Source organism: Sciurus carolinensis, chromosome 6, assembly GCF_902686445.1.
Source record: "Sciurus carolinensis chromosome 6, mSciCar1.2, whole genome shotgun sequence".
In the NCBI taxonomy this organism is placed as follows: Eukaryota; Metazoa; Chordata; class Mammalia; order Rodentia; family Sciuridae; genus Sciurus; species Sciurus carolinensis.
In genome coordinates this window covers 116,769,263-116,783,107 of record NC_062218.1, presented here as the reverse complement: position 1 = coordinate 116,783,107, position 13,845 = coordinate 116,769,263, and the positions used below count along the sequence as shown (strand labels likewise).

Below are 13,845 nucleotides of genomic sequence, written 5' to 3'. Positions count from 1 at the left end.
CATAAATATTGCTGTCATAGACAATATGATTAAATAGTTTTACCACATAAAGCAGTAATATTTTTATCCTGAAAATGTATTTTCCATTTCTCCTGGTTCCTCCCTCTTGTTCTCTTTGGTTAATTCCCTTCCTTTGTTCTTACCATGTTTTCATATTTCCCAAATGCTAACACCACTTAGTTCCCCAACAATCTCTATCAACCAATTCATATTCAGGGAACTCAATTTCTCTAGAGGTGAGAAAACTGAAGGCTGAGGAGCCTCCACATGCCCCCAGGAGCAATGTGGGGGTGACAGTATCTAGAGGTGCCTACAAGAGCACTAGTAGCAGCAGATATCATGTAATATGTAGTCAAAACCAGTTCTCCACAGTTCAGACAGGTGGAAACCAGCAGTTTGTTCATTCATTCAGTCTCTCTATGTCAGGGAAAAACACAGTCCCAGCCTCAAGGACTTAGCAGTCAAGTGGGAGAAACACATAGGGACCCCCACCAGTTACTATAAATGTCACTGCAGTTTAGAAAGTCAACTTGAAGACTCCATAGCTCACTGACTCTAGTCCTGTTGTCATGTCTCATGTGAAGGCCTGTCTCTTGAGAATTCAATTTCTAAGGCATTTAGAACAAGAACTAACAGCAAGGAACTCTGACTTCCTCATCCCTACCTTGCCATCAGAACTTCGTTAAGCTCTTTTCTTTCTTCCCAGTGCCCAGAGCAATAAAACCCCAAAGCATCTTATTCTGACTTGTTGACTCATTTTCTAATCTTACTGTTTGTACAGCCACATCTAGCTGCAGACAATCTAGACAAAATTCATGATGAAAATGGAAACAACCTGTTACACATCGCTGCATCACAGGGACACGCGGAATGTCTCCAGCACCTCACTTCTTTGATGGGGGAAGATTGCCTGAATGAGCGGAATATCGAGAAGTTGACCCCGGCGGGCCTGGCCATCAAGGTGACTGGTTGGGGGCTTGGCCCTCCACAGCTAAAGTCAGTTTTCTGTGTTTTCAAATTCCTTGAAGCTAAAGTGTTAGATGGGAGAGAGGAGAGTGATTTATCAAGCAAACAGTCATGAACACATCACATGTCAGAGATTACTCATTTCCATCACTAGCTGCTTTGAGATTTTGAGACTACTTTCCAATTTGTTGTCCAATAAGGTTAAGCTTCAAATCAGACAATAGAGAGGAAAATGATCCATTGCAGTGCTAAGGACTTGTGTAATTCATGGTGACTGCAGTTTAAATTCTTCACCACACCTGGATCTATCAGACACTGTGTCATTTTTTCCTAACATGAGAATAATGAGCAAGACAAATGAGGAAAAGGTGTGTTTTCAGAGATGATAGCACTCAGGAGTATTTCAGATAATAAAATAGACTTTTAATGGATCAGATCTGAAGTTTAAATGTCTTCAGGTATCGAGAATTGTTTAGAATATCAGTGTGGGTTTTGCATATAACTCATGCAGAGCACAATATGCTTTCTGTCAAAAACTACACAAATTAATGCCAACTCAGAGTTAAAACTTAGAAACCACAATACAAGAAAACATGGACTTTTATAGCACTGCAGTGAGTGCTCTGTAAAATATAACACAACATGAGAAGGTTAGCTATTAAACTAAAATTACTTTTAAGATCTTTGGCAAATAAATGTAGAATTCAGTCACATTTATTAAAAAGCCAGAAGTGAAGTTCACGGAAATATAATACATCTTGTACTTCTGCATATGTACTTTGCTTTCATAATAGTTGTGTCTTCTAAAAGTCAAATAATCATAATTTTTACAAATGGAATTATATTGATATTGACTAGGGAACTTGCTAGCTAAAAAACCTCTTTGTGAATTTACTGTGCAACATGCCACTTTTGAACAACAACCAATTGTTTTTCAACCTCTAATGTATCTTTCAAGCAAAGTTGAATCTTTGTATCTTTAACTTGTTTACCATTCAGTAAAGTTTTATATATTTGTAAATGTGTTCAACTTTATTTATTTTTGCTCAGAGATGAAGGATGACTTCAAAGATAGTATAGAAAATAATTTTAATAAAATAAGAAATCTATGACCACAGTGGATATAATTTTCCCTTGGCTGTGAACAATGCTGTGTCAAGTCAAGAACTGAGCTACAACAGCCACCAAGAAGAGAGAGAATTAACTGTGAAGTCAGGGTTCAGTCTGGTTGAGTTCAACAGAATGTACCCCATCTACTAAGTACTGAGTTAGGTGCTGGTGATACAAATTTAAGTGAGGTGTAGTCCTATTCTTACAGAATTGGTAACCTGATGAATAAGACAAGTATGTTATCAGTAATACCAGTACAAGTTGGCAAATTTGGAATCTAGCCCTGTGACGAAGTTCCGTAGGAAAACAGGGATTGCATGTAATCACCAATGGGCATGTGTCAATGACAAAATATTCTTGGAATGCCAGTGAATGTTGACATTTGCCTTGCTGTTTTATTGTTTGTAAAATGTAACTTTCATTAGTTTTCCTGACTAATGGTAAATTACTGAATATCCACTCATTATGTAATTGGACAAAAACACTTTTTTCTTAATTTATGCACCCTCATCCTTGTTTTGATAGGTTAAAAATCTCTGAGTATAAAGCTACATGGGAAACTTGGTGGTCATTAAACCAATCCTCAGCATAAATGCCTTCTACTGCATACCTGTATTGAGTGCTCATTCATTCTCAAACTCTGGTGGTCAACATAGTATTGCTATCTCATGAGCAATTTGCAAAGTTAAGCAGCAAATTTTGTTTTAATTAGAATAAAAGATACATATCAAATCCATAAGACCCCAAAGCCTTTACAGATTTGGGGTCACAGGCTTCTCATTCTTTGCTTCTGGACAGTGATTTTAGAAATGAAAGTGTTTTCCACTCCATTAGTTAATCTAGAATTTGTAAAAGCAGTAAGAACAAATATTTTATAACAAGTGCCACCTTCTTTAGAAATCAGTCCTGATGCAGGTCCTGCCTCACTCCATCAGTGCATTTTGATAGACACTGATGAAGTTGAGAGAACCTTGAGAGTCATCATTCTTCCATTTGGGTCCTTGTTTTAAACACCAGTACTCAGGTGTTTCACTTCATTAAACACAGGTCTCAGAGCCCTGCTGTCATTGAAGACAAACACACTTGGTACAAACAGGCTGAAGGTTCTTGGATAGTATGACTTGATTGACAGGAAGTAGAGTCAGAGATAAGGTATTATATAAAAAGATTACCTGAGAAAAAGGGCTTTAAAGTCATACCAGAGCTCAAGAACATCTCTCCCACACTCTTAAATTCCTTCAAGGGAATATAATAAATTATGTCAATTACATACAGAATTTATTGAGTGCTTTCTGAAAGACCCAACAGTAGATATTTTGAGAGTTCAGGACATTGAGCATCCTCTGGAAATGGTTAAGCAAAGAAATGGAAAAGAAGTATTTCTAAAATGTTCAATTTCTAAAGCAATCTGTTTTCTAAAATGGGACTAACAGAAGAAATTATTTTAGTAGCTAAAAAGACCTGGAACAAAATGACCTTAATTGCTTGATCATTTCTCATCAGTCATTCTGATTAAGCCCAAAGACACAATGTTGGTCTGGTGATAACATGACTTCAAACACATAACCTAACTGACTTCTTTTTAACACAGTGAGTGACCCCAGGGCCAGATAATTTGGTAAACAAAAATCTCCTGCTAGAATTTGATAATGTTTTGGTTCAATTTTTGTTTTCTTGGTATTTATATTTATTGCAAGTGATTCTGGTTTCAAACTCATAGTTGTGATACAACAATATTTTCTTCTGCCTTCTTGGCTGCATTTTATTTGTTTTAAAAGTTGACTCCTTAAAAAACGAGAACTAATACTCATCTACAAGAACACTCTACCCAACGACTACAGCATACACACTCCTGTCAATCGTTCATGGAATTCTCCAAGATAAACCCTATGTTAGACTAAAAAACAAATCTCAGTAAATTTATAAATATTTACAAAGTTATGTTCTTTAATCATTATAGGATCTAATTAGAAATTAATAACCAAAGGAAACCTGGGATATTCACAAGTGCATAAAATTAATATTTGCTAAAATAATTAATAGGTCAGAGAAGAAATCATAAAAGAAATTGGAAAGTATATGAAAATGAAAATACAACACTTACAGAATATAGCTAAAGCTGTATTTAAAGGGAAATTTATAAAAATGGGGGAGAGGGAAAGAGAAAGTTCTCAAAGCAATAGCCTAATCATCCACCTTAGGAAATTAGAAAAAGTAGAGCAAACTTAATCCAAAGCAAGCAGAAGAAAGGAAATAATAGATTAGAATGGAAGCAAATGTGATCAGAGAGAGAGAGAGAGAGAGAACTACTAAAAATTTGCCTCACATTTCTATATTCTGTATAAATAACAAGTTATATGAATCATTTTTCCTTATATCTAATGAATATAGTTCCCATTCCTTTTTTTATTCAGAGGGAATGAAACAAAATGTATAGTAGATTTGTTTAATTCTGACAGAAACACTTGGATACTCACATTTAAGGAAAGTCTATAATGACAGGATTATTATACACCAAATTGTGGGCAGAGTGAATGAAGAGAGTCCATGGGAAAGTGCAGTATCCTGGGGTCATTAGCAGCTAGGGTGCAGTTACCACCCCAAAGCCTGGAGGGACTGGGAAAGAAGTCATTGAATGAACCTCAAATAGAGAGGGCTGATCAGAAAGTACTGACTGGCTTTTGACCTTGGATTCATCAAAGTACTCCTAGTATAGTCAGCTAATGCATTAGTAGGGGAAAGACTCATCTGGCAATGGTAGAGGGAATCCAAGAGCAAAGAGGACCTGAAACTTACTCTTCCTTCCTGATCTCCTGCCCCTGATCTCATCAGCCAAACCCAACCTCCCAGGGCAAGGAGGAGACAGAAAAGGGAGACTGTAGCACACACCTAATCATGCAAATACAGGCATGTGCCACTTGATGATGCAGATATGTTCTAAGAAGTGAGTTATTGGGCAATCTTGTCCTTATGCAAACATCGTAGTGTACTTAATAAACATAGAAGGCATAGGTCAAAGTGGCCTTCTAATGTAATCAGAAGATGGTGTTTGACAGTAAACTCCATTTTTAGTAAGTAGGAGTACACTAATGATGAAAGTATAATAATACATAAACCAGTAACAGTTGTTTATTGTCATTATCGAGTATATCATGCACATAATTGTATGTGCTATACTTTTTCAGCTCCTTTGTAATTTTATGGGACCACAAGTAGTATACACAGTTGACAAAAGCATCATAATGTGGCACATGACTGTATCCCAAAAAGAAAAGAACAGAAAGCGCACACAAATAGATGGGAAATACTGACTGAAATTCTGTTATTCAAATAGGCAAGCATGAAGAATGAACAGATCTCTTCTATCTAGCTTTTAGAATAGACGTTTTCACCTTGATAAAATAACTGTGAGGATTCTAAAATTAAAAGACAATAATTCTATTATACTAGCTTAAATGCTACCCTCTTTGAATTCTTTCCTGGCTCTATGCCCACAGTAACTCTTTTTCAGTGTTAAAACCCCACACTGTGCAAACTAGGAAGCTGATTAAATGTCTCATGTGTCTTGCAGAGTTACTATAAGAGTCCAAGGGAGCATTCTAATAGTAGAACGTAAAAATGTTCTGTGGGCTGGGGTTGTAGCTCAGTGGTAGAACAATTTGCCTAGCATGTGTGAGGCACTGGGTTCTATCCTTATCACCACATAAAAATAAACAAATAAAACAAAGGCATTCTGTTCATCTACAGCTATTAAGAAGTTTTTAAAAAAAGTTCTGTGCTATAGCAAGTCTGCATGATTGATCTCATTTAATCTTCACAGCAATATTAGGGAGTTAGTTACTATTATCCCTGTTTCACAGATAATCAATTGCTTATCAGAGAGGTAAAGTAACTTGCCCAACATCTTGTAACTAAGTGACAGATTAAGGATTTAAATCCAATCCAGAGTCTGTCTGGGTCTTAATCATTAGTATATGCCTATCACACTGTAAGTGGTACCAGAAATCCTCCACAAATATGTGTGGACTGTATTTTTTCATGTTTTTATTGATGCATTGTAATTTTACATAATAGCAGTATGCACTGTTACCTTTTTATACATGCACAGAATATAACAACATAATGACCAATGTCATTCCAAAATATTTCCCCTTCCCCTTCCCTCCTCCCTTCTTCTGGGTCCCTTTACTCTATTTTTCTCCCTCTGATTTTCAAGAGATGCTTTTCATGAGATCCCCCAACCATTATTTCTCTTTGTCCTCTATATGAATTGTGTTGTAATTGTTTATATGTTTTGTTTACTTTCCGAAATTCTCACATTACCTGAGAGTAAAAACCCAATAATGGTTCAAAGATAGGAGAGAAATTTAAATTCTAAAAAGTGATGAAAATAATATCTGGTTTTATAAAACCCTTATAAAGACTCCAAGAAAATCACATTCTTTTCTTTTCTCTTGCCTACTTCTACTTTCCTGCTCCTCTTGACACTGAGGATCATTTTCATTTTCCTAAAAAATGGGCCAAGTTGTGGCTGTTTTACCTTGTGTGTTGGTAGTTTTATCATTGATAAGTGACAAATGATTCTTTCATAAGAGTATTTTCATTTTTAAAATTTAAATATTTGACCAATTAAGATTTTTACCTGGTTTTATATCTATAATTACTTACATGTAAATATACTATTCTTTATATATATATTATTCTTATTAATTATACATGACAGTAAAATGTATTTTCACATATTATACATATATGGAGCGTAATGTCTCATTCTTCCAGTTAACTGTACGTGATGTAGGATTATCATATATGCACATAGGCTAGTAATGTCTGATTCATTCTACTGTCTTTCCTATTCCCATTCCCTCTTCCTTCCCTTCATTCTCCTTTGTCTAATCCAAAGTACTTCTATTCATCCTTACCCCACCCCTTATTGTGAGCTAGCATCCACATATCAGAGAAAACATTCAGCCTTTGGTGTTTTGGGATTTTTTTTCACTCAGCATGATCTTCTCCAGTTCCATTCATTTACTGACAAATGCCATAATTTCATTCTTCTTTGTGGCTGAGTAATATTCCATTGTGTATATACACCACATTTTCTTTATTCATTCATCTGTTGAAGGGCACCTGGGTTGGTTCCATAGTTTAGCTATTGTGACTTGATCTGCTGTAAACATTGATGTGGCTGCATCACGGTAGTATGCTGATTTAAAGTCCTTTGGGAGTGGGATGACTGGGTCAAATGGTGGTTCCATTCCAAGTTTTCCGAGGAATCTCCACACTGCCTTCCATAGTGGTTGCACCAATTTGCAGTTCCATCAGCAATGTATGAGTGTACCTTTTTCCCCACATGCTCCCCAACATTATTGTTGCTTATATTCTTGATGATTGCCATTCTGACTGGAGTGAGATAAAAATCTCAGTGTGATTTTAACATACATTTCTCTAATTGCTAGAGATGTTGAACATGTTTTTATATATTTGTTGACTGATCATATTTCTTGTTCTGTGAAGTATGTTCAGTTCCTTTGCCCATTTATTGATTGAGTTATTTGGTTTTCTGGTGGTAAACTTTTTGAGTTCTTGTATATCCTGAAAATAAATGCCTTATCTGAGATGCATGTGGCAAAGATTTTCTCCCAGTATGTGGGCTCTCTCTTCTCATTCTTGATTCTCCTTTGCTGTGAAGAAGCATTTTAGTTTGATTCCATCTCATTTGTGCTTTGTGGATTTTACTTCTTGCACTTTAAATATGAACTTGTTAATTTTTCATTAACAGATATGATACTATTTTATTTAGGTGTTGGAAAATAGTTGCTCTAGCTTACAAATTTTAGTAGAAAAATAACAGATAACTGACATACTGTGTGTTGGCTTATATATGAAACAACTAGAATGCTCACCACTCCCAGTGGTAGTAAAGCCAACCAATTTGGAAACCAGTTTGACAGTTTTTTATAATGTCAAATACACACCAATACACGATCCAGAAATTCCAATCCTATACTGGAAATTACCCTATATTAGGTAAATTCCAGCATTTACCCAGCAGGATGAAAGGGTATATTCACAAAGAATATTTATAGCAACTTTACTTATAATATCCCCTAAGTGGAAACAATCCAAATGTCTATCAAAAGGTTAATGAGTAAACAAATTGTAATATAGTGAAACAATGGACTACTTTCAGTAATAAAAAAGGAATCAACTACTAATAACAAGCAGCAGCTTGGATGAATCTCAGAAGTACTAAGCTGAGTGAGAGAAGTCAAACACAAAAGAGTCAGACACTAGTCTGTTGTGACAAAGTCTTACCAGTGGTTGCTTGGGACAGAGGTGAAAGGATGACAGCTAAAGGGTGCTAGCAGACTTTTGGGGGTAATGGAAATGTTCTGTCTTGGTAGGAGTTGTAGTTGCAACAGTTACTATATCTATCTGTCTATATACATACATATATAAATATATATATAGTAGTTACATATATATATATGTCAAATTGCATTAAACTGTACACTTAAAATGGTACATTTTACAACATGCAAATGATTCCTCAATAGTGCAATTTCATTTGTTTTTCTTGTTTTGCAGTGCTGGGAATCAAACCCAGGACCTAGAGCCTGTTAGGTGTACCATCATCAAGCTATACCCCCAGTTCAATAAAGTAATTTTAAAGTAACTGATTAAAGTTATGAAACTACACTTAAGTAAAAAAATCTTCAATTGATTCAGAGCCAAAACCACCAATTTATGAGTATAAAAGTTGATATATTTGTATTGTAAACAAGCAAAGCCAGATATAAAAGGCAAAATTCATATGATATTTCCCTTGGGAAAATTTACACCTGAGAGATATTTTCAAAACCTGGATTATCTTGACTTTCTTTCTTTCTGTTAAATCTAGAATGGTCAGTTGGAGTGTGTACGCTGGATGGTCAGTGAAACAGAAGCCATTGCCGAACTGAGTTGTTCCAAGGATTTTCCAAGCCTTATTCATTATGCAGGCTGCTATGGCCAGGTATGAAGTTTTTAAGTTATCTTCCCTTTATGCACCATGTAATCAACTTGGGTTTTTTTTGTGTGTGTTCATCAAAATCCAACATAAAATAATCAAAAATATATCTAATGATTTTTAAGGAATGATAGTCATTGTATCATTTTTTAAAAATATTTTTTAGTTGTAGAGGGACCCTATGCCTTAATTTCATTTATTTACTTTTATGTGGTACTGAGAACATAGGATTTTTTAAGGAAAAAGTTTTAAACAACCTGTCAATTCCAAGATAGGATCTTGGATAAATAATAAAGCTATATACACATATGATGGAATTTATGAAATTACCTCTTATATGTATAACTAATTATGAAACATTAATTAAAATGCATGATACAGAACTGTTCCTATAATTTGTTACCAACTTTGAAATCTGGAGAGACAGAAAGATATATTAAAAAAAAAAAACAGAATAAAACTATGGCACAACATATGTGTAGTTATTATTACAGAGGGTGGAATTACAAGTGCCTCATTTTTTTCAATATTTTCAAATTTTTACAGTAAGTACATTTAACATTTACCAAAAGAAAAAATGCTATAGTTTATTAAACTCAAAGTTAGAAAATCTTTATAAGACATTAATCAAGGAAGTCTCACTCAAGTAAAGATGAGCATGCTAACTAGTTACCTGCAAATTTCTATGTTAGGAAATCCCAACATGAGTTATTGATGCACACAGATTACAATCCAGTATATAGAATGAAAAAATAAATAAATAAAAAACCTATTTTCCTTTGAGGTGGGATGAGTACAAATTATCATGTAACAACATTGGAACCACAAATTGCCAATTTCAGTCTTAAAAAATAATAAAGTCAGCACTGTATTAAAATAGATTTAATCACATTTGTGGCAAAGAAAATTGCCTCTCATGCATATAACTATATCCCTTTGACTTCATAAACTTTCCCAGTGGCAGTAAATTGTGGTATTGTCAATAAGAGATTATGATTTGTCAAGCATAACAACAGTCCCAAATTCACAAAAATAGACTGAAGAATATTGTCAGTCTTTTTGTTGTTGGTTTTAACAGTACTGGTGATTGAACCCAGAGCCTTGCATATACTAGGCAAGTACTCCACCACTGAGCTATGCCCCAGCCCGTTTTTCATTTTATTTTGAGACAGGGTCTTGCTAAGTTGCCCAAGCTAGTGTTGAACTTTCAACCCTCCTGCCTCCTTCTCCTGCGTAGCTGGGATTACAGGGGTGCAACACCATGCCTGGCAAGTCTTTCATTGGTCGGAGTCATGCTAGCTGATGGTTTGTTTTGGCTTTTTTTAATCTGATCATTTATTTTGTACCTTAGTAACTTCAATTAATACAGATATAAATGTATTTCGAACAATATAAATAAACTCTATGTATATAAGTATTTATTTACTTATTTACTTATTTACACACACACACATGTTTCCTATGTGTGCTAGGCTCCACACCATTGGGTTTGTATACATTTTCTGGTCCTTAAAATGGCTCTATGAGATGTTTTTATCCCAATTGTATGAGATGAGGAGACTGAAGAAAGAAAGTTGAATGACTTACACATGGTCTGATGGTTGGTAAAAGACTAGATCTTTACTCTGCTCCTCAGATTCTAGGGCCAGCTTCTGTTTGTCCCCATCTGTGTAGATAATTTATACAGTTTGTAGCAGTGGCATTGATATAGCTGAGGAAGACATTTTTACACTTTTGTCTAACAATACATTGTGATATATGGAGTACTCATAGATCACTGAAGTGAGCAACTATACAAATTTATGAAATGGAGAAAGGATCAGTAATAACATTTAAAACATGTAAAATTCTCTGTCTTTGAAATATTGTAACTTCTCAGTTTTCTTTGTGCATTGAACTTGCTAGTCTTGCTCCACAATGTCCTAAAAATCACCAATAGTAATTGGTAGGCATTTGCTTAGGTGACCCTCTTTTACCTGTAAGGGCAAAGGGACGAGTAGAAATTTTAAATGCTCAGGAGGATTTGATCACTGATAATCTTTATAAATCGTTTTCCATATAAAACAGAATTTTATTAAATTGGGTAATTGTTTCATGTCTGTGATGCCATTTGCCTACAAAGCCTAATGAGGATTTTTGGATATCTGTGGGAAGGCTGTCTGAACCTGTGGCAGAGCTCACCAGAGCCACAGAGGAAAGGATTCCAAGACTGTTCTGAGCCTCTAAGAAAATCTCAGATTCAGCATTCCTCATCTTGGGAAATGTTGCCTTTACATGCCACTTTCTTTATGCACAGCAGGTTTCTCATAATTTTGAAACTGATGGGATACCACAAAAGAAAGTGGCCTTTCTGGGACTGGCTGGGTAAAAATGTAGCTGAAGTAGAGGAAAATATGCAAGTTAGTGACTTGTTGGAAGAGCTACGTTGTTTGCTCTAGTTCATTATCAATCTTTAGATTATTTCAAGCTGATAAGCATTTTTTATCAAACTTAAATAGAACTTTGGGGTGGGGGTGGCAGGACCCTTAGGAGAGCATTCCTGTCCAGGTGGAAAATGTGGAAGCCCATTAGATCTGTGAATTCTGTCCAGCCGTCCTACATCCGCCACAGCCACTTATGTAACAGATAACCTGCAGAGACACTGAACTTGGAACCATGACAAGGCTAATATTTTCACAAGTAAGACTGTTATTGAACAGTTTTCTAATGAATTCAGCACATGCAAGTTTTTCTACATCAAGCAGGCACTTGAGTGTGTTCTGGTTTTGTTTCTTCAATAAATATCTCTGGAAAAGACAGTACCCAGGAAAATTCCTCTCTGGGTTTATTTTAGTTGCCCTCTGCCCCTCATAGAGATTCTTAAAGAATGGGCTCCATTTGGCTCCCAATTTGTGGCCTTTTTCTTGTAAAAATTACCTTTAAAGACTTCAGTATCACAGGGGTAGCCAGTAGTTTTTAGTGGCCTCCTGGAGTGATAGATCTTTGGGTGATAGGAATTGATTTTCTTCTTCTTGACACTTGAAGTCTCAGAGGGTGCAATTATTTCATTGCCCGATCGTGCCTAGCAGAACACACCATGGGGAGCACAAATGTGGGAAGCTGGGAAGACTGGAGGAACAAGCAGGGTGTCCTTACCAGGCCTGCCTTGCCATCCCAGAAGAGGGATGCTGCTGCCAAAACAATTGAGTCACAATCATGTTGATTCAAAGCTCCTATCAAAGCCCATGTTTAAGTTGGGCTGTTTATTCAAACATGAAGGCTCTCCCAGCAGAGCTTCCCACCCCTCACCCAACAGCTGCTTGGGGCATCAGCTTGTTCTGCATTGGTCACCGGCTCTGTGTGCCTTTCAACATCAAGCCTGCGATTCCTTTTGTTTCTGAATCATTCACGTGCCATTTGGTCATGACATCCTTCTACAGAAACAACCTACATCATGACATCGAGCATTTCCCAAGAGTACCTTTGCCTACACTGTACTTATTCTCCATTTTAAAGGTTTGCCCTGCCACAGATACTTTGAAAGAGCACTATCTGAAAAGGAAAAGGCTCAGCAATTCCTATGAATGGCCGTGAGCAGGGTAGACCAGCCTGCCGGCAAGGGGATGCTCTGTTCTTGTTTCTCCCCAACTGACTTCAGAAAGGAGAACTATTCCCTTGACATTATTATTTCATTGACTTTATTGTTTCACTGCCATGGTGCAGAAATAAGTGAACAACCTGAAAGTGCTGCCTACAATTGTAAATGAGAGAAAAATAGAAAAATCTTTGATTAGCATTGGCATCCATCTGCTCTGCAAATACTGATCTTGAAAAAACACAACTGACCCAGAACTCCACAGCCCACAGACAGACAGGCAGTGATTTCTTTGACTCATGGGCCAAAAAAGAGAGAATGTCCTTTGGATTCAAGGGCTGTGGGGGAATGAGCAGTGTGGATGTCTGTGCTCAGAGACAGAAAGTGGAGTCATGAAGAGCATCGGTCCCTAACCCAAGCTGTTTGTCTGGGTTTTAATCCTAGTCACCATTTACTAGCACCATGGCCTTAGAGACATTTATTTACAGAAAAGAAAGGAAAGAAGAAAAGGTCTTGCTGGACCTTACTTTCCTCATCTACTCCATACGAATAACAGATCCTTCCTTATAATGTTGTTTGAAAGACTGAGTGAAGCTGGGTGCAGTGGTTCATACCTATAATCCTAGCAGCTTGGGAAGCTGAGGCAGGAGGATCATGAGTTCAAAGTCAGCCTCAGTAACAGCGAGGTGCTAAGCAATTCAGTGAGACCCTGTCTCTAAATAAAATACAAAATAGGGCTAGGGATGTGTCTCAATGGTTGAGTGCCCCCGAATTCAATCCCTGGTACCCCAACCCCCCAAAAAAGACTTGAGTGAGAAAAAATTGTATTGCCCAACACAATAAAGGCACTAGATAAATGTTAACTGTTGTGACTGCTTTAATTTGTGTTTTATTGCTATCAGTATTGTTTATTTCACCATAAGTAAAGAAATTTGCCAAAGAATTATTTGGGCCTCAACCTATTTGATCACTTTTTACATTCACCTTTTCCCCCATATTTTACCATCTCTGGATTCTCATTTATTTCAATAAATGACATTATGAAATTATTGCTGGTCAATTTTTTCCTATATATTAACTTCTCAAAAACTAGAATGAATCTTAAAATCAATGGCATAGTAGATTTGATGATCTATGACTGCAAACAGAGCTCTTGCAGCTCTTGCAGAACTTATGATTGCAA

The 13,845-nt window shown here is 36.3% G+C and overlaps 1 protein-coding gene across 4 annotated transcripts in view; it reads left to right on the top strand.

The window, feature by feature from the left end:
* Sncaip (synuclein alpha interacting protein) overlaps window positions 1-13,845 on the top strand; it is a 149,034-nt gene that overhangs the window by 109,241 nt on the left and 25,948 nt on the right. For all 4 annotated transcript variants that reach the window (XM_047556334.1, XM_047556335.1, XM_047556337.1 and 1 more), the window contains exons 5-6: window positions 782-961; window positions 8,981-9,094. In XM_047556334.1, coding sequence (XP_047412290.1) covers window positions 782-961; window positions 8,981-9,094 — 294 coding nt within the window. The remainder of the gene's footprint in view (window positions 1-781; window positions 962-8,980; window positions 9,095-13,845) is intronic.